The 25931-nt window shown below is 42.2% G+C and overlaps 2 protein-coding genes across 2 annotated transcripts in view; both read right to left on the bottom strand.

Annotated features, from left to right (window-relative positions):
• Positions 1–451: 451 nt before the first annotated feature.
• On the bottom strand, positions 452–3749 carry LOC143299033 (uncharacterized). The gene is made up of 2 exons (XM_076612117.1): positions 3568–3749; positions 452–2734 (listed from the first exon to the last, which is right to left on the bottom strand). Exon 2 carries the CDS (start codon positions 2721–2723, stop codon positions 2265–2267), a length of 459 nt encoding a protein of 152 aa, XP_076468232.1. The 5' UTR covers positions 2724–2734; positions 3568–3749; the 3' UTR covers positions 452–2264.
• LOC143299032 (uncharacterized) overlaps positions 3616–25931 on the bottom strand; it is a 33202-nt gene continuing 10886 nt past the window's right edge. Inside the window, exons 2-18 of the mRNA XM_076612116.1 lie at positions 25502–25737; positions 20725–20853; positions 19865–20043; positions 19070–19249; positions 17485–17603; positions 16277–16429; positions 14924–15398; positions 14185–14362; positions 13728–13929; positions 12187–12331; positions 10387–10557; positions 8303–8437; positions 6451–6708; positions 5938–6174; positions 5554–5733; positions 4334–4448; positions 3616–3755 (exon numbers count right to left, since the gene is read on the bottom strand). Coding sequence (XP_076468231.1) covers positions 4377–4448; positions 5554–5733; positions 5938–6174; positions 6451–6708; positions 8303–8437; positions 10387–10557; positions 12187–12331; positions 13728–13929; positions 14185–14362; positions 14924–15398; positions 16277–16429; positions 17485–17603; positions 19070–19249; positions 19865–20043; positions 20725–20853; positions 25502–25737 — 3049 coding nt within the window. The 3' untranslated portion in view covers positions 3616–3755; positions 4334–4376. The remainder of the gene's footprint in view (positions 3756–4333; positions 4449–5553; positions 5734–5937; positions 6175–6450; positions 6709–8302; positions 8438–10386; positions 10558–12186; positions 12332–13727; positions 13930–14184; positions 14363–14923; positions 15399–16276; positions 16430–17484; positions 17604–19069; positions 19250–19864; positions 20044–20724; positions 20854–25501; positions 25738–25931) is intronic.

Raw genomic sequence — 25931 nt, forward strand, 5'->3', positions numbered from 1 at the left:
TCTCGATATATATATATATATATATATATATCTTTAGCTACATATTTATGTATCTGTTTAACTGTGGGTCTGTCTGTTTTGGTTGCAAAGTTGGTAGATGAAGTTTCACAAGGACAGAAGTTGATTTGTCATGGATTCTGTACTGCAAAGACATCCAGTGCAACTGTTTCGACCAAAGGAAAGAGAGAAGGTGACTAACTAAAACATTACCCTCCGCCTTTCCATGATTTGAAAAAAGACCCAGAAAGTTTCCATTTTCCTGGCTTAAGTCTTCCTAAAAAGAGAGCATAACCCATTTCATGCAGATCTCTCTCTCTCTCTCTCTCTCTCTCTCTCTCTCTCTCTCTCTCTCTGTCTAGCGAGCTATCTATCTATCTACCTACCTATCTATCTATTTCTCCTAAAAACAAAAAATAAAACAAAACGAAACATAAAATTTGCGGGAAAAAAATCCAACTTTATTATTCAAAGGTAAAACAAATAAGTAAAATAACAAATGGATTTCTCTGCATGATTATTTCGAGAAAGATATGCAGCGTAGACCTTCACAACAAACGCATGAGCACGCGCGAACACTCTCTCTCTCTCTCTCTCTCTCTCTCTCTCTCTCTCTCTCTCTCTCTCTCCCTGAAACATACTTCCAGTTGAATATTGTCAATACCCTTGCCTGTTTAGACTTATCATGTTAATGTCATCAACAAATGAAAAGACTGTCAATGAGTTCGCTCTCTTGATCTGTATAAGGCACTCATAAGGAGAAGTGTATGTGTTACATCATGAAGACTTTTTGAATGTATGACTTCAGCATTTTACTCTATATCCCACTTAAAAGGGGCTGTGGCCAATATGAATAAACCATCTTAATCTGAATCTCAGTCTCTGAAACATACATCGTTGTCGTAATAAATCATACATATAATCATCAAAATAGAAGACCTGTTTTTACCTCCACCAAATACAAAATATGTACAATAAAAACGAATTGCGGGAGATTCTTGGATTGGAGGTAGAAGGCATTTGCAGAAGACATCGAAGCATGAGCAAAACTACATGTTGAAAGATAGTTGACATATTCTGCCCATTTAATAAAAAAAAAACACTTGTAAGTAAGTGCTCAAGGATTCTCGATACAACAAAATCAGAGGAAAATTTGCTGAACACGACGCGAACATATACCAGATGAAGGAAGCATGCCAGCGAAAGATGCTGTGAAATAATCCACATGGAAAGGAACTTTTTACATACATATGGATACAGTTCGCCATGAAAAAAAAAACCCAAAAAACAAAAAAAACACGGTTACATCTTAACAGCAGTGGAGTAAGACGGGTCCACCACAGAAAAGTATATATACATAGAAAGGATTCAGCATGGATGTTACAGTCTACTAGATGAAGAGGCTTGCAATGAGTCCAACTTTGGAATTTCCTGTTTGGGGGAGCTACGTTTCTATTGAATTCCGATCTCAGACACAGAAACAGGCTTCACGTGAATCAGCGCGCGCGCGCCCACACACACACACACACACACACACACACACAGCAACATGAAGTGCACGTGGACCGTTCACTTGATTCAAGGGATACAATACGGAGATCTAGGAAGCGCATATCAACTCAGCACGTTAACTTGTCTCTTGATACAAGGGATACAACATGGAATGGAGATCGAACAAGCGTATAAGCATTTGGATTTTTTTAACATCTCTAAAAAAACCTCTAAAAGCCACAGTCGTGAGGATTTCTAGGGAAAAAAAACAACTTCAGAAATCATGAGGGATGATGACCGCACAACATCATCCGCTCTCATCACCTCTGCAGCCTCCACCACTTCATCTATATCCGCGTCTTGCTGGAAGACAAGGAAACTCGTCTACTTCCTCAGCACAAGAGCCCAGAGCACCAATAATTGACATCAACATGGGAAGAAAAAAGAAGGTTTCAAAAAATTAACAACACAGTGCACTATATGATCAAGACTAACACGGAAGACAAATCGAATGTATCAATGGCAAACCGCGCGCGCGCGCACACACACACACACACACACACACACACACACACACACACACATATACCACCACCACCACCACACGCCAATATTTAGATATCCACAAAAGCAGACTTGTACAGAAGTGTTTCAAGGAGCCACCCCCACCCCCCCTAGCCCCCTCCACCCTCGTCCCAAAACCTTACCATACCCCCTACTCCCAGATTTGAACTGAGATGTTGTTGTATAAGCATGACCCATCACACAGCCGCCACTCAGTCAGACAGAACCTCGACTCCTTCCTCAAAGGTCACAAACTCCGAGGACAGCTCGTTGGCAAAGACGATATCTGGGGGTGGACCGGCCATGGCACCACGCGCCGCACGCATCTGCGCGTCATCCCCAACGATGCCATGGATGTAGCCAGGCTCATATTCCGTGGAGTCGTCATCGCCATGGTCAGAAGGAGGTGGGGGGTATGGGGGGCTTTTACACAGCCCAGATTTCTCCGGCAGGTTTGGGGGCTTGTGGCTGTGGTTGAAGCTGTGATGGTGGTGGTGGTGGCGGTGGTCTTGGACGTCCTCGTAGGGCTGTTCTTGCGCCCGAGGTCCCCCACTTCCGCCGCTACCCCCGCCCCCGCCTCCGCCCACGCTGCGGGCACATAAGGAGCAGATGGAGGACGGTGTAGAGTGGAGGCGATTGAACCCTATTCCTGATTCGGGCACCGGACTCATTTCTGAGCCGTCTGCACACCGGAAAAACAGAGAGAGAACTCAACTGAATAAAGTTGTTGTTGTTTTCTGGGGGTAACAGAGTAAGCGAGACAATGCTTTTTTTTCTTCTTTATTTCCCCATCCGGCCCTCGAAGGGGAAACAGTAAAAACAAAACAAAGGGGGACATCATTACATCAATACAGCGTGCACATTATAATCACAGTCGCACAAATGGTAATTTGGCGCTTATAACACTCCATAGGTAGTGGAGAATGAGAGAAGAATTTTTTCTGAGGGGATATATATATATAGAGAGAGAGAGAGAGGAGAGAACGAAGAGGGTAGAAAGCGAAGAGAGGGGAGAGAGAGAGAATTCTGATCTCAGCATCAGTCTACTGGAGTGCGTCCGTGGAGGGTGAGGGTAGGGAGGGGAGGGGTGTTGGGGTGAACGGTTCTGAGGAGTCACGGTGGTGGTATGGATACGGGAGGGGAAGTTTTACTGTGTTTTTGGGTGTTTACCTGAGACTCCGAATGCATGTTTGTGGATGTTCGGTATGTGAGTGTTGGGGAGGGGGGGGGGGGGGGTAGTGTAAAAACTTACTAATGCAGACCCATTCGGAATGAATACGTCATTCATTAACAGACTACTAAATGAAAACGCTGTCTGCGCATGTGTATTCGATCTGAAAATCAAATATGAGATTTCTTCTCCTTTCCTTGTTTTTTTTTTTCTCATTCACACACACACACACACACACACACACACACACACACACACACACACACACACACACACTGCATACCCACAAACACGCACTGACAAAAACAAAAACCATCCACCAGTCCACAGACAGACATTATTACCAAGACTTTGAAGCCGTCGAAGGGAAGATGCTGGCCCATGGCTGCCCAAGGTCTTACGACGACGAAAGAAATAAACGCCGATGACGATGCCACAGATGACGATGATAAGGCTGAGGATGGCGATAATGACGATGAAAGCGGTGCGGTGTGGATCATGTGAGTTAGGCTCAGCAGGAGGACAGGCGGCACTGCATACAGAAAAAGTGTCATATTTAATGATGGATATATATAAGCACACACACGAACACACACACACTCTCTCTCTCTCGAGCGATGTTGTGTCTCTCAGTTTGACGCTGTGCTATACTTGTACATTATACATGTATCAAGTATAGCAACATTTATATGCCTATGTGTTTGTGTATCTCTTAGATCAACGGCAGATGTGTAAGTCGGCCAAAGTGCTAATGTCTTCACCGTTGGAAAATAAAGATTCATTCATTCATTCTCTCTCTCTCTCTCTCTCTCTCTCTCTCTCTCTCTCTCAGTGTTCCACACGGGGCCTCAGTTCATCTTCTCATCCGAATGACTGGACCCTCTGTTTGGTTTTGTAGTCATACTTTGAAGAAGCAAGTGCTAGACCGGAATTTGAACCCAGACTCTCACAGACACAGTATTGACAGATAAAGTGTTGACCATCCTGCCACCTTGAAGAAAAGAAATAATGCTCTCCTCCCAAAAAGAAATGATGCTCTGAAAGCCAAAATGTACGCAACTCCATTGACTGCCGACATGTCTGGATGAAGAAGAATCAAGTCTGACTTACTATGGATCGGGTGAAGGGAAGCAGTGTTGGCATTGTTCCGGTGTCAGGCAGTGCCCGGATGTCGGATAGGAGGGGAGATCGCCGGGCTGCCAATGCCGTTCAGGTAACTGCCCACCTGGACAGACACAGACAGTCTGTGCAGCGTGTGGAAACAGGCTGAGCTGTCGTCGGATTTTTTTCATTGTTCTACTGTGTGTGTGTGTGTGTGTGTGTGTGTGTGTGTGTGTGTGTGTGTCCGCCATGTTCTCCAGTCACATGACAAAAAATGTGACCCACAAAACGCAAGACCATGAGGATCAAGTAACTGATTCGTAATGTCAGTGCAATGTATGTCCATCGTGTATGATCGGTAATAACATATCTATGTACTGCCTTTCAGTACACATTGTCCAAAACAAAACAAGACAAGGCAGACGCTTCCCCCTTTTCTGCTTTTGTGGGCGGCTACTCCCAATTTCACACGTATCCACGAGTGAGTGCCGACGTGTTTGACCGTTTTTACTCCCCTCCTCCCCTCCTTTTAGAAAGCTGTACTCCGCTTTCGGGGCACGCATGCAAGATAGTGTACGTAATTCCGTTATCCACCGAAAGCTGACAAGGATCACACGGTATTTAACAAGCGTATTTGAACATTTGCTTGTGTATGTGCACGATGGAATTGAGACACTAGCAAATCAGCACATATGGTGATTTTTCTTTTCTTTCTTTTTTTTCTTTCTTTTTTTCTTTTTCTTTTTTTGCGTGTGTTTGTGTGCGCTACCGCACCTATGTAATTTTTCTTTATGAGATGATAAAGTTATTGTTATCTTATCTTAATCAATGTGCAATACAATACATGCAATGTTAACCTTGGTGTATTTCAATGTGTTTACATTAATGATTGATTTCATTTTAATTAAGCGAATATATACAATACTTTTTTGTATGAATGCCTTATATGTTATTGATTCTTTTTAATTAAGTCATGTTTGATGTGGGGTTTTTTAGTGATTGTCTACGATTGTTTTGCCGCACCTGATGTTATTTCCCTTAATGAAATGATAAAGTTATCTTATCTTCTTGTGTTATATGTATGAGAGATCGGTATGAGATATCGCGGGAAAAAAGAACATGTACGGCGACAGACTGATTGAAGCCAGGATTCTCGGATTCTAAAAGTCAAATCGATCCAGCTACCCAGCTATCGCACCTGTCATGGCAGATTCCACTGCACCACATACCTTGACGTAAGTCAGTCTGCCGTTTTGTCTCTGCACCTGGTAGACATCATAGCCCAGCCCCCCGTCACCGTTGTAATCAAAGACAGGATGCGGGTCACGGTTGCCTGTGATGTCCATTCGGACCTCCTTCAGGTGCTGGATCAAGGCCTCAGCTGTCAGTTGGTCGCACAGTGACAGGGCCTGCATCAAATCGTCCATTCCTCTATAATCGACCATTAAGCCAGAATGCAAGACCAAAAAAATCATTCTGAATTTCTGTATTCATCTCACAAATCGAAACAGCTTTTTGAAAAAAAAAGAAGAAAAAACACGAGGTTTATGTTAATCAAAGGGTCAACGGTAAACAATGGAATTAGTAGAAAACTAAGCAAATGATTCCCCTACCTGGCATTTGGCCATCATAGCACTGTGCAACCCTTCAGCGAACACCTTGACACCAATGATGTAGAACGGAACCCACACGCTCTGCATATAGTTCCGGGTCAGCTTCCTCATGTCGCCCGATTTGCCCAAATCACACGGAGTCTTGTCCTTCTTCTCGAAGCTGTCCTGGAAATAACAGTCCTCTGCCGCCTCCCAGAAGTACCTCAGCCAGGGATTCGTCGAACTAAAAGGATCCAGCTGAAAGAAAAAAGAACAGGAAAGTTATTAAATCCTTCCGTTTCCTTAAAGTCCATGTCAACAATTATTCCCATGAAAGCGGTGGCCGATGATAACTGGAGCAAGGATTTCGACAAAGACTGGTCCTTGTGATTGTCCATTCCCTCACCCATTGTCCACACCCATTAAATGAGCGTGCATGCGTATGTGTGTTGGAATCAACGAATGGGTATGGTTCTAAATCACCTTGCAGGAAATAGACAATAAGCCAATGAGAAGAAATAATTGTCACGTGACCTGCTTGAAGTAGTCGTCAAACTGTTTGTCCACGGGCAGACCTTGGTAGAGCACCAGGGACCCCTCCAGCCTCTTCTCCTTGCCGTCCACGGGGTCTATCAGCTCCTGCCGTCTCTCCCACGTCTCGCTGCCGATGAACACAAACTGCCCGGGCTTCACGGCCGTCGTCACGATGTTCGTGAAGTTCCTTACGTGCTCGTATTGCAGGAGGACGATCACCACAGACACCCAGGAATATTGCAGCATTCTTTCGCGTACCTGGGTGAACAAAATACAGAAAGAAAGAAAGAGGGGATGGGGTAGAGGTTTGAGGTATGTCTGAGTTGCTTTTTTTCTTCGGAACAAATCTTACACGTCACTGTCAACACCCCCACCCACTCCTTCCCCCGCTCTTTTCCACCCTTCTGTCACCTTTTCTTCAGACATTATTCTACTCCGTGCTGCATAGAATTGACTGGCGTCTTTGATACCTGTCATTGTCTCATTATTTCCTTGATTTAAAATCATGTCGGACCTGAACAATGAATAAAAGAGAATCTCTCTCTCTCTCTCTCTCAGCCCCCCCCCCCCCCCCCCCCGATTTTTCTGTCTTCCATTTTCGTTTATTTACATCATTTCCTTCTTGCCCCACTCCACCCCAAGCCCTTATAAAATGTGTTAGCATTAATGGTCGTAATGGGATAGCTGTTTCTGTTGATTAGCATGGATTTTGCTGTGGTTAACAGTGACGTACTAATATCTTAAGACATGATTATAAAGTTTAATTATAATGCAAGTACTATGGTGTTGCTGCAATGATCACAACAATCAGATACGTTGTTTTTGTGGACTGTATTTTTCTTCCCAGCGCATCTAGTGCTTTTAGCTCGCTGCTCCATTATTTTGTGTTAAGAGCTGTGCATGATTCTTCATAAAATATTCGTGTGAAGATAGAAATGAAGGTAAGAAGAAACGAAGGAAGGAAGGAAGAAAAACAGTAAGAAAAAAATACCTCCTTCTATGACAGAAAGGGAGGGAGGGAGAAAATAAACATCAAATAAACAAAAAAGAAAACCGAAATCAAACAAGATAATGTCAGCAAAAATTTATCAACGAACGTCTAAACCATTTAGTTTCCAGTCTAAAAACCTCTTTCAAAAGAGTAGCCCTTTATCAAACGGAAAAAGCACGCGAGGAAGACCGATACAGACATGGCACAGAACGGTAGAGTTCAGTTCAGTTCAGTTACTCAAGGGGGCGTCACTGTGTTCGGACAAATCCATATACCTACACCACATCAGCAAAGCAGATACTTGACCAGCAGCGTAACCCAACGCGCTTAGTCAGGCCTTGAAACAGAACGGTGGAGAAAAGAAAGAAACTGAAGGAGAACGGCTATACCTGGAAGAAAGCAAGCGAGCTAAAGCGGTAGAAGATGGGCAGCATTAGAGATCTCCGGTGACAGCCTCGTTTGGCAGAAAGAAGATTTTATCAACTTACAAAAAACCTTCCTTCTCCTCCCCTATATTGTCAAAACTTAAACCATTTCTTTCTTCTGGCTGTAGTTCTTTTCGATAAAATTTTGCCTGCTGATATGGACAAGAATGATGTCAACTGCTAAGGAAAAAAATACTTATTGATATGTATTTGCGTTTTCGCGCGAATAAGCTTTTTTCCCTCTCTTTGTTTCCTTTCTTTTTGTTCTTTTGACATCACTCTTTTTGTTCGAATGGTATCTGGAAAAGATGAATGTATGTAATGTTTCAATGCCCACAGTGGGGCACAAGGAATAAACATTTTGCCTTGCCTTGCCTTGCCTTGCCTTGAATGCCCTGCCCTGCCTGAGAGCCTACCCAAGAGCAAGCACACTCACCCTTACGAGATGGTCGTCATCGTAGGTGGTGTTGATGCTCTGGATGACACAGACGTTGAAGGAAGGTTGGTGGCCCAGTTCGACGATGGCCTCTTTCAGACCCGAGGAGTAGTCATCTTCCGAATCATAGATCACCTGGGGGAAGAGAGAGAGGGGTGAAGGTGAAGGGGTGGGCTGAGGGGTAGTGGGGGAGGTAGGAGATATTAGGCTGCGTTGGGAGTGTTGGGGGTATGGGGCGGGGTGGCACATAGTGAAGATTAGAGAGAATATTATCAGTTTTTAAGTTAAGTAGTGACTTCGTGGCTTGGTTTGTTGGTTGGTTGGTTGATTGGTTAAGTAGTCGGTTAGTCAGCCAGTCAGTCAGTCACTTTGTCAGTTACTTAGTTATGATTAGGTTTGATAGAAAGAGATTAGGTTTTAGATAAAGAGAGAGGGATATATATTTTAGTAGAGTGATGGCCTAGAGGTAACGCGTCCGCCTAGGAAGCGAGAGAATCTAAGCGCGCTGGTTCGAATCACGGCTCAGCCGCCGATATTTTCTCCCCCTCCACTAGACCTAGAGTGGCGGTCTGGACGCTAGTCATTCGGATGAGACGATAAACCGAGGTCCCGTGTGCAGCATGCACTTGGCACACGTAAAAGAACCCACGGCAACAAAAGGGTTGTTCCTGGCAAAATTCTGTAGAAAAATCCACTTCGACAAGAAAAGCAAATAAAACTGCACGCAAGAAAAAAAAAGAAATATATAGGTGGCGCTGTAGTGTAGCGACGCGCTCTCCCTGGGGAGAGCAGCCCGAATTTCACACAGAGAAATCTTGCGATAAAAAGAAATACACACACACACACACACACACACACACACACACACACACACACACACACACACACACACACACACATATATATATATATATAGAGAGAGAGAGAGAGAGAGAGGTGCGTGTGTGTGTGTGTGTGTGTGTGGTGATCTATTTTGTTGTATGGTGCAGAAATATGGGGTTATGAAGATGTAGATATACTTGAAAAATTAGAATTGAAATTTTTGAAACGCTTGTTCAAACTGAACAGGAATACTATAACCCAAATTGTTTATGGAGAAACTGGTATTTATTCAATTAGTGTGTTAGTGAAAATGAGATTAGTTCGATTTTGGACAAGCTTAGTGATATCAAACACAGAAAAATATTTTGGAAAAATATATTTGATATTACTTGATTTATATCGAAATTGTGTTTATTCTTCAAAATGGATGAGTTATATCAGACAAATTTTAATAGAATTAGGGCGTGACTGTGTTTGGGACACTCAATTCTTCTTAGAGAGAGAATCTTTCTGCAAGAATGTCAACATTGCTTTGAGAGATAGTTTTCAAAATCTATGGAGACATGTTCTGGAGGCGAGTAGTAAATGTTTGCTTTATCGAAATTTCAAAAGTGGATTTGGTAGAGAAAAATATGTCAAGTGCCTGATAATTACGTTATCAGCTTCTTCAGATTACGAAGTAGTAATCATAAGCTGGAAATAGAAACAGGGAGACACAAAGGCATACTACGAGAGTTACGGCTTTGTAAGGTTTGTTACAAGTATGTGATTGGGGATGAGTTTTATTTTATAATGGAATGTCCCAATAATGATCAGTTACGAAATAGATATGTTCCAAAAAAAAACAAAAAAAAGCCGCAAATGTTGCCTAGCTACACTTTTGGAGTTAAAAGACATTTGTGTTTTCTCAACTTTTATGTGAAATTGTAGTGTATTTGGAAATAGCTTGTTCTGGAAATGAAAACATTATTTTGCAGTAATCCTCCATACTTCAATAGGAGTGAAAGGATGATTAAAACTTGAAACTTGAAAAAAAACTTGTGTATCTGTGGAGGGGGGCGGGGGGGGGGGATACATATACATGCACACATGGAAAGATAGAAATTGGGTGGTGCTGCACAGTGGCACCAACGCGATTTCTTCTTGTTTTTTTGTTGTTGTTTTTTTTGTTTTTTGTTGTTGTTTTTTCTTCCTTCTTTTTTCACACAGAGACATCTCCAACGACTACAAGACATTATTACGGTACACAGATATATGATGACCTGCACGTAGGAAGTCTTGAGTCTGCGAACAATGTCCAGCATAGCTCTGGCCTGCTCATCAGACTTGGTGGTCAGTCTCAGGTAGAATGGATACTTCTCACGGTCACTCAGGTTGGGACTGGTGTTGGTGGGACTCAACAGAACAAAGCGCTGAGCCACCTTGCTCAGCACCTGGCAAGGACACAGATCTGGACTGAAGGATGGGGGGATAGAACACAATGCTCACAGGTGCCATTTCGTAGGGCGTGCAAGCACTCCAACAAGTAGACCCGGAAACAAAGACATAGACAATGTGTGACATCAGGCTTAGATGCAAAAACATAGACACTGTGTGACATCAGGATAAATGCAAAAGCATAGACAATGTGTGACATCGGGCTTAAATGCAAAGACATAGACAATGTGTGACGTCAGGCTCAAATGCAAAGACATAGACAATGTGTGACGTCAGGCTCAAATGCAAAGACATAGACAATGCCTAACATCAGGCTTAAATGCAGAGACATAGACAATATGTAGCATCAGACTTAAAAGCAAAGACTTAGACAATGTGTGACATCAGGCTTAAATGCAAAGATGTAGACAATGTCTGACATCAGGCTTAAATGCAAAGACAGACAATAATTATGTGACATCAGGCTTAAATATAAAGACATATACAATGTGCGACATCAAGCTTAAATGTAAAGACATAGACAATATGTGACATCAGGCTTGAATGCAAAGACATAGAAAGTGTGTGACATCAGGCTTAAATGTAAAGACATATACAATGTGTGACATCAAGCTTAAATGCGAAGACATAGAAAGTGTGTGACATCAGGCTTAAATGTAAAGACATAGACAATATGTGACATCAGGCTTAAATGTAAAGACATATACAATGTGTGACATCAAGCTTAAATGCAGAGGCAGACTGATAAATCGTTTTTTCGAAAAAGAAAAAAAATCGATGTTTGAATTCGTTTCGTTCTCCCATTGTCTGCCAATTGTTGATTGTTTTCCATGCTGTCTTTCGGTCTTTATTGACCGCCTCGTTTAGTTCTTTCACCAAGAGACTTTTATATGAACGTTTCTTTTGTTCTTGTCAGTCTGTTGTATATTGCAATTAGCAAAAAAAAAGTTTTGCTTGTTCAGCATTTGGCAATGTGGTAAGTACACAATGCTCATAAGTAACAGATCGCAGCGGGTGCAAACATTCCGAATAGCAGAGGCGGAAATAAGGACACAGACAATGTGTGACTGGCTTTCGTGTAGAGTCACACTGACACAGACCTTTTTTCCTTCACTGAAGATTTTTGTCTTCCAGAAGCAATACTATCAAATTACAATCCGCAATCTTCCAGAATCCCATTCGCCTCCGTCGCAGAACGGTAAGCTATCTCATATTTCCAAAACACAGATTTCCCTACAACATATCACATTATGACATCACTGGTGTCCATAAATGATTTGGTAAACACACTCTTTCCTTCCCCACTTCCCCCAAAGTATATACGTATACAATAACCCCCCGAACAATCCACCTTTGCACACATATTACCATCCAACCAATAATTTGAGGAGGGGAATATGTCTGACTTAATGTAATATGGAGCTCATACGCGTATTTTATATATTCACCACTTTGACAAGTCATACACTTCAGAAACAGACACGCTCTTGGTTAACAAAAATCACACGCTTCTTTTTTCATCCAGTTCCCACCCTAAGGTGAGCCAACAGTGGAGAAAGTGGAGAGAGAATGGGAGACAGTTCAAACAGTCAGTCACCTCAGGCACAGCTCAAACAGTCAGTCACCTCATACACAGCAACACTGATGGTGCTGTAGAAAGCGCCCAGATAGCCAGCGATGTGAGGCAAGATGGCGGAGCTGTTCCTCCCGTCAGGCAGCATCAGTTTCCCGCTGTACAGTTCCATCAACTTCCGCTTGATCACCAGCTCTCTGAAAGATTGAAAGGACAATCACGCTTTTGAAAAGCTGAAAATTGCACATTTTTTAATGTACACGGCCCAAACTAGTATACATTGGAACAAAGTTTTCGTTTTGGGGGGGGTCTGTCTTCGTCAGCGTAGTTTGTGAACTGGGGCATGTATAGGTGCATTGCAAATGTAGCATAAACAAGTCAGAACTGAAATACAAATAAAATATAAACTGTAAACCAATACAGTCTCTACCAAAAATTTTCACCAGCTACAAACTTCAACTGGGAATCTTTAAGGCCAGTTTACATCAAGGAATGAAAGTGGGAAAGGTAATCTGGAAAGCAACGGTTTGGTTTGGAATGATACTGAAGTGTAACAGAGGAGGGGGCTGCTTCTGGCCACAAGTAAACACTGTAGGGTATACCACCCTTGTGGCGAGGCTGAAAGGGACACTGAGCATCATTCTGAGTTATCATGAGTGTTGCTTTGCTCTTTTCTCTTGGACTTGTCAATCTGCTTTTGCTTTTTCTTTCTCTGAAAAATATAAATGTTTCGATGGATCAGTGGTCTCCTTCTTCTGCTTATTCTTTTTCTGTTCCTAATCCACATCCTACTCCTCCACCACTTTCTCACCCCTCCTCTTCTTCTCCAACTACTACTACTACTTCTCTGTATCCTGTCCTATTGTTTTTCTGTTCTTGTTCTTCTCGTTCGTTTTTCTTCTGCTTCTACCTCTTCTCCTTCTTCTTGTTACTTGTTTGTACATTGTTGTTGCTACTGTCGCTGCTGTTGTTGTCATCATCGTCCTCTCTGTTGCAGCCATCGTTCTTTGTATCGTAAGGTTTATCTCGCGCTCGTCGCTACATCACTGTCGTTGATAATTAATTTCATTATCGCTAACGTCGTCGTCGTCGTGGTTTAGAATAGCATGGAGTAGAGCATGTCCTTATTACTGAGTGTACTGATTCACAAGGAATATCGGAGGGATGGAGGCGTGGGGGGTATTATGTATGTATGATAGTCAGTCGTGTTCGACTATGACCATCAGAACAGCAGAGGAGGTAACTGTCGTCCCGACTATCTGGGTTAGAATTTGTTTATTGTGTAGTGTGTCTTTCCCAAGTTACAACTCCACTCTCTTGGCCAAGAGGATTTTAAAACAGTTGGCGTTGGGGTGGTTCCCAAAGGCCAACTAACCTCCAAGGCTGCAGTACTAAGAACCAGTGCAATTTTGCATCCCAGTTTCATAGTCATAGTCCTTCACAAAAGACTAAGCTGTAAATAATTTCCTGTTGCAATGGAGAATCCACTGACAATACATCTCTCACTTTGCTGTTGGCCCAACAATAAATACATAAAAAGGTACAAACACGAGCTGGACATCACATGCAAACACAAATACAGCAACAGTTTACCTGAAACAAGCGTTGAGGATGATCACCCCAAGCTTCTTGCCTCCCCTGAAGATGCCGGTGTCAGCATTGTTGACCTTCTGCAGGGCGAAGAGGATGCCCTGCACCATGTCGGCTCCTGACGAGGTCCGGATGGGCCCGCACCCCAACGCGTCGTCCCGGTCTCTGTCGTAGACCGAAGCTACAGCCACGAAATAGATGTCACCTGCCACGACATCACACACACGGCGTCTCAGACTTCTGAAAAAAGATGATGCTTCAGATAGGTGTTTCAGTCTTTTGAAAAAGATGGTGCTTCAACAAGGCGTCTCAGTTATTGTGTTTAGCCGATAGACAGATATCTACATAGATAGATAAATGTATCTCTGTGTGTGTGTGTGTGTGTGTGTGTGTGTGTGTGTGTGTGTGTGTGTGTCTGTACACCAGCTAAGCCCCAAATCACCTCAGCACACACACACACCTTGCACTATGATGATTTCATCGGCGATATCAGACGGGAGACAATCAGTGCAGATAGTATTCTTCGAACACTGGGCTTTAGGTAAGTTGGGGGACGTGAGTTCTTCGCCAGATTCGCTGTAGCCCTTCACGGTTGATATGTTGAGGTGAAGCTGGTCATCTCCTTTCAGATACCCCACCTTAGACATAGTTTTCATGTTTATTGACTCACTGGTGTTTGTATCGATCAGTTGGGTGGTTTGTATGCTGGCAATGAAGTACTGCAGTCCGTCTGTAAGTCGTTTTATTAGTCAGTCATAATTTATGTATTCTTTGATTTTTGTAGAGCGCTTGACCAACAATTGTCGCAAGCCCATTAACTGAAGGCAAAAAGTAATTGTAATTTTTTTTTCATTTCTTTTGTTATTCCTGCATCAAACATGTGAACACGTTAACATCAGACCGCACAAATGCATTTCGATGTATGCAGTCCGATATTCTTGTGTTTATTTAATTGTGCTTATACATGCATGCATGCAGTTGTATCTAGTTATATTTATCCATCCATCTATTCATTCATATGGTAAGTGTACAGATGTGATACAAACGCGCATACGCAAATATTTGTGCTGTGGAGAAAAAAAATGTTAAAGGATATAAACAGATTAGGCAAAGAGGCAGTTCAAAACTCTCCTCTCCCTGCCCATCCTTTCGTTTATCTGAACTTTGATGCAGTCTCAAACAAGATTAAAAAATCTCACCTTTTTAAAACAGAATTCGTCGTTCTGACAGCGTTGAAAGTTGTACACGTCGTACTTTGATACAGCCGAACTACCCCCGTGTTCCACAACTTCCCCGTCATCATCGAAACTTACAAACGTGGAATTCTTAAAAGCGGAAGTGACGTTGAGAAATTCTTCCTCCAAATTAAAATCGTAAGTTTGGAGAAGTTTCTGAACTGTTTGCCTTTCATTCATCAAAACTTCTCTGAGTTTCGTGCACAAGCCTTGCCCCTGGCAGTAATCGACAGTCAGTTTCTTCAAGAAAACAGCAAAGACAGCGACACCTTTGACGTTGTAGTATTCAAACAGCCAACGAGTGTTGTCATCGAGAAGCGGTCTTCTGGACAGACTGTTACTCCAGCAGTTGTCATCCTCTGCTGAACAGCCTTTGTTCAGCTCATGGAAATACTGGCCCAGCCAAGGATTTCTCTCTGCTTCACTCATAAACAGGGTCCTGGAAAGAAAGTAGGTAAGTCTCACAAAGAGAGGAAGGGTTGCAAGAAACTGAAAGTATACGAAATTGACAAACAATATTTGATTTATTCGTTGCTTTATGATTTGAAAAATACATATCTTAAATTTTAAATCTCAAAATTGTACGTATGATGCGCCTGTACACGCAAAAGCAACAACAAAAAATTGTGGCAAGTATAACACTAACGCTGTTAATTCTGCAACGACCAATGCTTGCTGAATATTTTTATTTCCGTAACCCATCCGAACTCTTACTTGTATTTTTCCATTCATTAATGTGATTTTCTGCATGCGGGTACTCAGACAAAGATATTCGGGCAGCATGTCTGCACATCTGTTGACTTAGGAGACGGGGAAAATATTTATCATTTAACCAGCAAGTGCATGCAACCTGGATTCGATCCCACTTTACATTTGCTACAAATATTGGGACACATCACATCCAAATGAAACCTATCTATCATAAATTAATATAATTTTCCTCGGATTGTACCCAAAGGAGACAAGAGACTCGTTGAGCACAGGCACTACAAACTATGATATGATTGTGTGTGCCCCAGTTTTATCTGAGAGCAAAAAATACTTTTCTCTTCATTGTAACAAATTATAATCTTCCGGACTCATCTAACTCTGCTTTGATCAGTTTGACGTAGAAGTGTTGCGAATATTTTGAAAACAACTTATATTACTGGTATCAGGTTTGCTTACTTTTTCTTTGAAAAGAAAATGTGTTGCCAACATTAAAAAAAGGACCATTTATAAGAATGAGTTTGACTTACTATTTCATCAAATGTGTTGTAACCCATTGGAAACACCTGTTCACCCTGTTCACTGTTGCCCTTCTCACAGCTGTGTTACCTGTTGCTCCAGACGTCGTTCCAGAAGTGTCTGAACTCCGGCAAGGCGCGGGATGGCGGTGTGACGACGAAAGCTCCTTTGGTCAAAGACAGCACGTTGTTCACGTGCATGAACACACTGTCCTCTAGACCCACTGCTTCAGAGAAGATGAACCTGGCGGGGGTACGAAGGATGAAATTGATTGTGCACAAAAAAGAACTTGTAGTGTGTGTATAATTCAATGTGCCTGACACCAATATTCGGTTTTCGCTTTAGGACAAAAAAGAGCAGTAAACAACGAGCACTGAATCTTACCTGGAAGTACTAAACTGGCCAATGAACAGTATGCACTGTATCTGACATGAAAGGGCTAAAGTGGCCAATAATCAATATGCATTGTATCTGGCATCAATTAAAGGACCAAAAAAGAAAAGGCCGCGAAAAGTATGTGACAATATGCATTGTATCTGACATTAATAAAAGGACCAAAATCACCGTTAACCAATGTGCACTGTATCTGAAATAAAAGTTGACAATAATCAATATATATTGTATCTGACATTGATGAAAGGACCAAAATGGCCACTAATCAATGTGCACTGTATCTGACATTAAGGGACAAAATGTACAATAAACAGTACGAATTTGTTTATGACATTAAAAGACCAAAATAAAGAAAGAAAAAAACGCGTCGTTTTTCACGTTTAAATGAGCTTATGAACAAGAAAGGGAAGATTAAGATGCACATGCATAAAGACAGACGAGCAGACGAAGGTAAGGCTAAAATGAAAGAAAGACAGACAGATAAAAACAAGCAGAGAAACAAAGACAAGCAGACAGATAGAAAGACACAGAGAGAAACAGAGACAGAGAGACAAAAACACGGACGAGGTCAAGGAGAAACACAAAGACAGACAGACAGGCAAAGAGAAAAACAAAGGTAGAGGGGCAGACAGACGAAGTCAATGAGAGAAACAAAGACAGACAGACAGGCAAAGACAAAGAGACAAAAAATACAGACACACAGACAGACGAAGTCATGGAGATAACCAGGCAAATACAAAGAGACAAACAAAGACATATAGACAGACGAAGTCACTGAGAGAAACAACGACAGAGACACAGGCAAAGACAAAGAGACAAACAAAGACAGATAGACAGACAAAGCCAAGGAGAAACACAAAGACAGACAGGCAGGCAGGCAAACAGACAGAGAAAGACAGACGAACCTAGGAAACAGGGCCCTGGTCTGTAGCTTGATGAGGAACTCCCTGGCCGTGGCTCTGCTGCCGATGAACACGATGCCCGTGATCATCTTGTCCCGCACCACGTCAGTGATGGCCCCCGCCTGGCAACACATCCCAACTCCACATGACTCAATTCAGCTCAACAGACCTCAACACAATACAACTAAGTACAACACAGCACAGCAAAACACAACACAACACAGCACAGCACAACACAACACTACACGATACGACACGACGCAACTCGACACAACACAGCACAGCACGACTCAACAGAACTCAACCCAAGACAACACAACCAACACAACACAATGCGCCATAACTCAGCACAGCACAGCAGAGCATGACACAGCACAGAACCACACCTTGCCAAACACACAACACAACACAATACAGCACAGCACAGCATAGCACAGCACAGTACACCTCCCAACACCACAGCACACTACACCAAACTACACACAACACCACACCATACAACAGACCACACCACTCCACAGCACAGTGCACCCCGATACAACACACTACAATATAACATAGCGTAACATGGTATCAGTCTCACTGATCCATATACACTATACTAAATCTGCTGTTTTGAGAAGAAGTAAAAAAATTAAAATTAAAATTAAAAAAAGCCTAAGCCTGACCTTCGCATAAACCCAATCGCTGATCAGACCTTGAGAGCCTACCCAAGGCTAAATATTACCGTGAAATGAAAACAAAATTGATAAACATGTAAATACAATGAAATATGGTGGAGTGAAAGTAGAAGGCAAAACACAACATAACTATAGACAGAACAGCACAGCACGACACAACACGACTCAGCACGACACAGCACGACCCAACACAACTATTCAATCAAGCTGGAAATTACGAGCATTCAAAGACTCATCACTCATGTTGTACATGCTCACAGCCTACAGTATAACTCAACTCATCCATCAACCAGGCAAAAGGCTGAACTGAAAAAATAATACACATCTGTTTTAGATTAACATGGATGTTAAGAAACAAGTGTTCCACACGAAAGAGACGTTACTCAAGATGAGATCGATTATCATAAACTCTAACTTAAAGGCACACTTACTGATAACATCAGTAACATCACTGATAACAGCAGCAGCAGTAGTAGTAGTGATGATGATGATGATTTGTTACTAGTACGTTCACATCCGCTTTAAAAACGACTTAAAGGTTAGAGGCCCCGCAACCTTTCACACCCATGTGGGCAGTGAATTCACATTCACTATGTCAAGGGCTCGACAATGGAGGACAAGACCCAATCCTCTCCTTCAGTTGCTTCTAACCTTCCAATACTGAAGTCAGGTACCCATTCATACCTGGCCTGGGTGAAGTGCGAAAAATCGGAGTAAAGTGCCTTTCCCAAGGACTAAAACACCATGCCGAAACGGGTGCCTAGAATTCTGATCACTGATGAACACCGAGTCAGAAGTCCAACGCCTCGATGATTCTGCCACGGAGCCTCAACGAGAGACTGGAAGGGTTCAAAAACGAGGATGTGAACACATCCCTGATAGTTAAAACACTAACACTTCTCTCCTACCTTCTCGGCAAACTCCTTCCTCCTCGGGTCCAGCGGAACCTGGGTGTGGAAAGGCACACAGATGTGATTGGCCACCGCCAGACGACGGAGATGGTCGAAGGCCAAACGGCCGTAGTCGTGGTCATCGTAGATGATGGCGATGTAGTTCCAGTGGAGAGCCTTGAGAAGTTTCAGCAGTACCTGTGATTTGAATCAGCGTGTGGAGGTGATCGGGGTGATGGGGATGGGGAGAGAGGAGGGAGAGCGTCCGTATGCGGGTTGTTTTGTTATCCTTTGTCAAGTCTATCTGTCCTGCTATTTTGGTAGTCAGTCTGTCTACCTGAGTGTGACTGTATAGGTGTTCTTTTCTTACTCGAACCGATCTGCTTGTCTGTGTCTCTTTTCTTTCACGTTCATTTCTCTTTTTTTCTTTGTCCGTTGATATAAGATCTGTTGGAAAACAGTGTCATGATATGAAGAACAGAATCCACGGAGACATGCAACACCCATTCATGAGGATCAGCATGAAATTCAACCTGGTACTTAACACAAAAAAAATTCAATTAATTTTCCATTCATGACAACAACATATATTTTCAGTCAATAATAGACGCTCGACATAGAGATGCTCTCTCTCTCTTTATAGATAGATAGATAGATAGATAGATAGATAGATAGATAGATATACAGATAGATAGATTCAATCATTTTTTTTATTCAAGACAATGATGGACGCTGGACTTAAGAGATGCTCTCTCTCTCTCTCTCTCTCTCTCTCTCTCTCAACTATGAGCATAAGAAGCGATGGCAACTCACTTCAACCTGAATACTGTCAGGCGGAATAACCCTGTACAGGTTAGAGTATATGTCCTTATTGGTCAAAATTTCTCCTGTGGCGGAGGCGCTGATCTGCAATGGCCGCCGAGAAAGGGGCAGAGAACTGAGAAACCTGGACACTACGGTCACCTCTTCTGTTCTGTCCGGCCCCAGAAAGCCTGCAAAGTGAGGGAAACAAAGCGTCGGTTGTCTGTGTCACTTTTGTTTCATAAACAATAATACAAATATATCTTGGCTTGAAACTGTGTGTCTTGTCTGATGATAATGAGTAGTAGTAGTAGTAGTGGTGGTGGTGGTGGTGGTAGTCTGCACCTTTTGTTGCTTCTTCTTCTTCTTCTTCTTCTTCTTCTTCTTCTCCATCATCACCATTGCCAGTTGACTGCTTGTTTACTTTGATGCTTGCAGACTGGGTTTCTTTTACCGGCTGGTTGTTTCCTGTATCGATGTCCATGATCTAACCATCTTTGACATGTATGGTGCTGTAAAATACTGACTGACTGTTGATCATTTTATTGAACTGATTGTTTCTTCCTCAGTATAACTGTCTGCCAATTTAGAATATGAAAGCATCTATGATGATGATGGTAGTGATGGTGGTTGTGGTGGTGGTGGTGACTGAATAGTCAATTCAGAAGAAAACACTGATGATGATGATTAAAATGCTGAATATCATGATGATGATGGTGGTGGTGGTGGTGGTGGTGGGGATTGTAGCAATAGTAAAAGCAGCAGCAGCAGCAGCAGTAGCAGCAGCATCACTACCACCACCACCACAAGCAGTCATGGAACATTTCTGTAGCACACTCTTCTATTACTGTTTAGAGCTCTGTGCGATATACCGAGTAATGGGGCAGTGGAGTTGGCAGTTTGTGCTGACTGCGGTGATAAGACGTGAAACCGGTTCAAGATATCCACAGTGTTGGTCATTGCTCTCCCCTGACTCTGGCACGTCCGGTACACCGTCAGTCCTGATATAAAATGAAATAGAATAAATAAAGTTAAATAGTATGAATAAAGAAAGCAATAAAGAAATAACGCGAAGAAGGAAAACAGAAAAGAAAAAAAAAACCAGGCAAGGCGCATACATACATACATACATACATACCAATGCAAACCCTGGTCAAAAACAATAGTGTCTGGTCATGTTCTTTATACATTCCAAAAAGGGCTCCACTGGTTTGTACATTTGTTTTCCACGTTTAAAAAGTTGAATCGCTCTTCACAGACACACGGAAAACACAAGGACACACAAATAAACCATCGCAATGATTTTCCTGTTCTTGGTTTTCGGGGGAAAAAATCAGATCTAAAATGTTTTTGTTGTTTTTTTTGTTGTTGTTGTTGTTTTTGTTTGTTGTTGGGTTTTTGTGTTTGGTGTTTTTTTTTTGTTGTTTTTTTTTTTTTGGGGGGGGGGTTTGTTTTTTGTTTTGTTTTTTTGGTGTGTTTTTTTGTTGTTGTTGTTGTTGTTTTGTTTTTGTTTTTTTTTCTTTGTGTGTGTGTGTGTGTGTGTGTGTGTGTGTGTGTGTGTGTGTGTTTTAATGAAATATATTTCAATTAGAAAATATTCAACTTTAGACTTGGAAAAAAAAATTAACAAAAAAATTGGTGGCGCTCTCAGTGTGGCGATGCGCTCTCCCTGGGGAGAGCAGCCCGAATTTCACACAGAGAAATCTGTTGTGACAAAAAAAAGAAAAATACAATATACGGCTTTTCTTTCAATAATATAATTCTAAAATAGAAGTTTTCATACTTTGCGCAGAACTCTATTTTTGTTTGTTTGTTTGTTTGTGTTATTTGTATAAAAAAAAAAAAGTTATGTTCACACTGAGAAACAAACCCAGAAGAAAAGGGGAGGGTGGGGCGGATGGAAAGTCGGACAGTGACTGGGATACAGGGAGTGAACACAAAGGGAAATATACATACATGCTGGTGCCAACCAAGGTTTACAAAAAGCAAAATTAAAGGGGAAACAAGACATTCTGTGATAAAGAGCCGAAAATGCAATGGCAAATATAAACACATCATTCCTTTAACATTCCGTAATGCAGAGAAATTGGTCATGAATAAGAATACATACCGACATAGAATTATCCATGAATTTGTGTTTCTGTTGTATCAGTCCACACCTTCTTCTCCCTCCATTCTCTCCGCCACCCCCCCCCCCCCCACCCCCCCCCACCCCCCCACCCCCCACCCCCACCCCTACCCCCCACCCCCACTTTATTCGGCTATCGAAGAAGTCATGTGATGCAATAAGAAAAAAAAAGTTTAAGAATTCAACAAAGATGAAACCAGTGAACTACACGCAAATGGGGCAATAGGGAAGAAAAGAAAAAAAGAAATAACATAGTTTGAAGTTCATTTCTGAATCGATTTATTGTGTGAAAAGATAACTGCGACCAAAATAATTGACATGTAATGATTTCATAAGGGGGCGGGAGGGGTATTTGTGACATTTCACCCGTACTTAAACTCTGATATAGTTTTACAGATACTTAGACTCTAACATATAGTTTTACAACATCTCTATTGTCCTTGAGAATGACGTTGATACCTTAGGACACAATAAACGAACCCATGAACAGACTAGCCAATAAGTGCATGATGAACATCATTTCAACAGTTTCAGTTTCAGTAGCTCAAGGAGGCGTCACTGCGTTCGGACAAATCCACATACGCTTCACCATATCTGCCAAGCAGATGCCTGACCAGCAGCGTAACCCAACGCGCTTAGTCAGGCCTTGAGAAACAAAAATGTATAAATAATAGATAAATACATAGAAAAATAACTACTACCACTACTAATAATATGTATAAGGCGCAAACACTTGATGATGTCAACTATAAGCGTACATAAACAAGTAAATAAATAAATAAATAATAATTATAAAAAAGGTAGTAGTAGTAATAATAATAATAATAATAATAATAATAATAAATAAATAAATAAATAAGACAACCATGATGATAAATAAGCAAATAAATGTAAAACATGGAGACACACATTCACACATACACCCACATATGCATAACAGATATGCACCAAACATGCAGTTTCACAGATATGAAAGCACAGTCAAATACACATAAACATACATGAGCCCCAACACACACACACACACACACACACACACACACACAGATGAATACTTACTTGTACAAGCACACACACATACGCCCATATCCCCCACCCCCAACCCCACACACATATATACAAAGATATATATATATATATATATATATATATATATATATATATATATATATATATATATATATATATATATATATATATATACACCCGCACGTTCCAATATTCCGTTGCTCCCACAGTGTAGGCATGCATGCACTCACATACCTCATCCTGCACCCCCCCCCCCCCCCCCCCCCCCCCCGCATCCCCTCCCCTCCCCTCCCCTCCCCTCCCCTCCCCCTCTCTCTCTCTCACACACACACACACACACACATACGCACGTGCACAAAACTCTGACACTTGTGTACACTTACACCCTCGCGCATGCACAAACGCACTCAAACACACAGACCCACACATACACACAAACACACACATACACACACGCACAGAGGCTGCCACTGATTGGCCGCAAGAGGGATGGGAAAAGATCTCTGATGCCAAGAACGTGGCGTCTGGTGTGTTGCTCAGTCTATTGTATTTGGAAAAGCCCACAGAGACTCTGTTCCGTTTTGAAGAAATTTGCGCAATGTTGGTTTGGAAATGATGCCGATATTTGTTTGATTTGCAAAGCATCGTGCTGTACCTTTCATGCTAGACTTACCGCCACTCCCTCTCTCTGCTTTTATTTCTTTGAGGCGATCGATGGTGTGATGGCCTTGTACCTGTTCTTTTTTATATTCTTTGACTTTTCTGAGGATTTCCGATTTTCCTAGATGTAGGCCGCTCGTTGGTGTTGCGTTACCAGCAAGTCCGTCAGCTCGCTCATTTCCCTTAACACCTGCATGTCCCGGGCAGTATGACCATGTGAGTTTTTTAATCTGAAAGTTGCGCATTGCCTCATGCCACTCTGAGCTTCCCATTCCATTTTCAATTTTCTGTATGAGGTTCATTGAGTTGGTTAGAATCATGGTATGTTGGTTTCCGGGTATATGGATGGACAATAGCCACTGGAGGGCATGTGTCACAGCTTCAACTTCCATCGTTAGGCTGGAGGTTGTGACTTTGTAGGCAGCATTCTCTTCTCTAATTGTTTTTTTCCATTTTGTTTCGCAGTGAATTCCTAACCGGATTGGTCTTTGGTGACTGAGCCATCTGTGTATATGATGATGTCCTCTTCTTTACTGTTTTCTTCTATGAGTAGCTTCACTTCCGCATCAGTTTTGCCCTCTGGCCATTCCCGACAATGTCTTCCTAGAGTGGGTGAAATGGCTGTGTTGAATAGATGGTTGAGGTTTTGGGGTTTTTTTTTCCCATTCTTTTGTTTCTTTCAGGTCTTGTAGTCGGCATACTAGCTGGATTGTGTTCTTCTGCTTGCCCCATCCATGATCTTCCTCGTCCTAGACGGCTGCCTTTTGGATCTTTGACTGCGTCATGCAGTGGGTTTTTAGAGTTTTCTAATGCTTTGAAGTAGGTCTTAACCTGTTTTAACTTGTTTCTGGCCTGCACTGAAGGAAGGTCAAGCAGGTATCGCATGGTTTCTGTGGGCGTGTCTTTTGTTGTTCCAAGGATCAGTCTCATAGCTTCATTTTGAACTTTTTCTAATTTTAGGAGGTTGCTTTGAGATGGTGTTGTTAGCCCAAGTCCGTAGTCGATCACACGAGTGATTGGTATAGCAGGAAGAGGTGGCGTTGTTCATTACCTTTGGTTGCCATTGCTTTTAAGACTGAAAGGCCCTTTTTGCATTTGAGAACAGTATTTTCCGTATGTTTTCTGAAGGTCAGCATCCTGTCGAAGTGTATTCCTAGGTAGCGTAGGCATTCTGTTTTCTCGATCTGAATCCCGTCGAATGACACAGATGGTGATTTGCTCGCGGTTCTGTTGTTGAGGGTGCACAGCAACGTTTGGGCTTTCGCTGGATTGATGGAAGATCCTGTGTCTTTGCACCATTGAGCAATATTGTTCAGTTGTTTCTGGACGGCTTTAGTTCTTTCCTGAGCATCTTTCAAAGTTTTGAAGACCAGGCCATCATCCGCAAGAGTAAACACCCGAGCTATTCCATTGTTGTTCAAGTCTGCAAGACCCTTCGTGTAGACATTGTAGAGGATAGGAGAGAGCGGAGACCCTTCTGGCAGTCCCATGGATAGTTTAGAAGGTGCAGACATCCAATCTCCGAGGCGCCGGACGACGGTTCTTTCCTGAAGCACTGCTGCGATCCTTGTCAGTGTCAAACTTACTCCATACCTTAGTAGCAGCTCCATGAGGTGCGCAAACTGGACTTTATTGTAGGCATCTTCAAGGTCGATTGCTACTGCTAGTGTTTCTTTTATTTGACATTTCATTTCAACAAAAGCAAATCACTCTGCCAAACATATCATTTATGATTTCTTTTAACAAGGGTGGAATGTTTTAAGACATACAATGTTGAATTTCCAAAGCGAATTGGGTGGAAAGCTTTTAACCTGACATTATTCTGCACATACCAAGTCTGACCCCGTTTCCAAAGTAATCCCTGCCGTTGAGGGTCTCCAGAAACCACTGGGCTGCCATGATACGTTTCAGAACGTTGACGTCATAGGCTCCACATCCCTCCCCATCCACCACGTTGATGCCAAACATGGCAGCCAGCATGACGTCACCAGACACCAGCTGGGCATGGTCCTCCCCTCGTACCAGGGCTGACCAGGGCTGGAGAAATACCAGGACCCACACGAAAAGTCTGGAACCACAGCGATGCAACAGTATTGTCACATATGTATGTTTCGTTAGTCTCCATGGTGATGATTTTTTTTTTATAGCGCTATAATACAAGCATAAGCAAGCTCTAAGCGCTTTACAATCCAGTACCTAAAGTGAAACAAGAAAGCATATAAAAAGTAGTAGAAACATAAAAACAGAATCATTAATATTATA

This window comes from Babylonia areolata, chromosome 24 (assembly GCF_041734735.1).
Source record: "Babylonia areolata isolate BAREFJ2019XMU chromosome 24, ASM4173473v1, whole genome shotgun sequence".
Lineage (NCBI taxonomy): Eukaryota > Metazoa > Mollusca > Gastropoda > Neogastropoda > Buccinidae > Babylonia > Babylonia areolata.

What these genes read in the sequence shown, in the direction of transcription:
- LOC143299033 (XM_076612117.1), bottom strand. Translation starts at nt 2,723, where the DNA reads ATGAGTCCGGTGCCCGAATCAGGAATAGGGTTCAATCGCCTCCACTCT.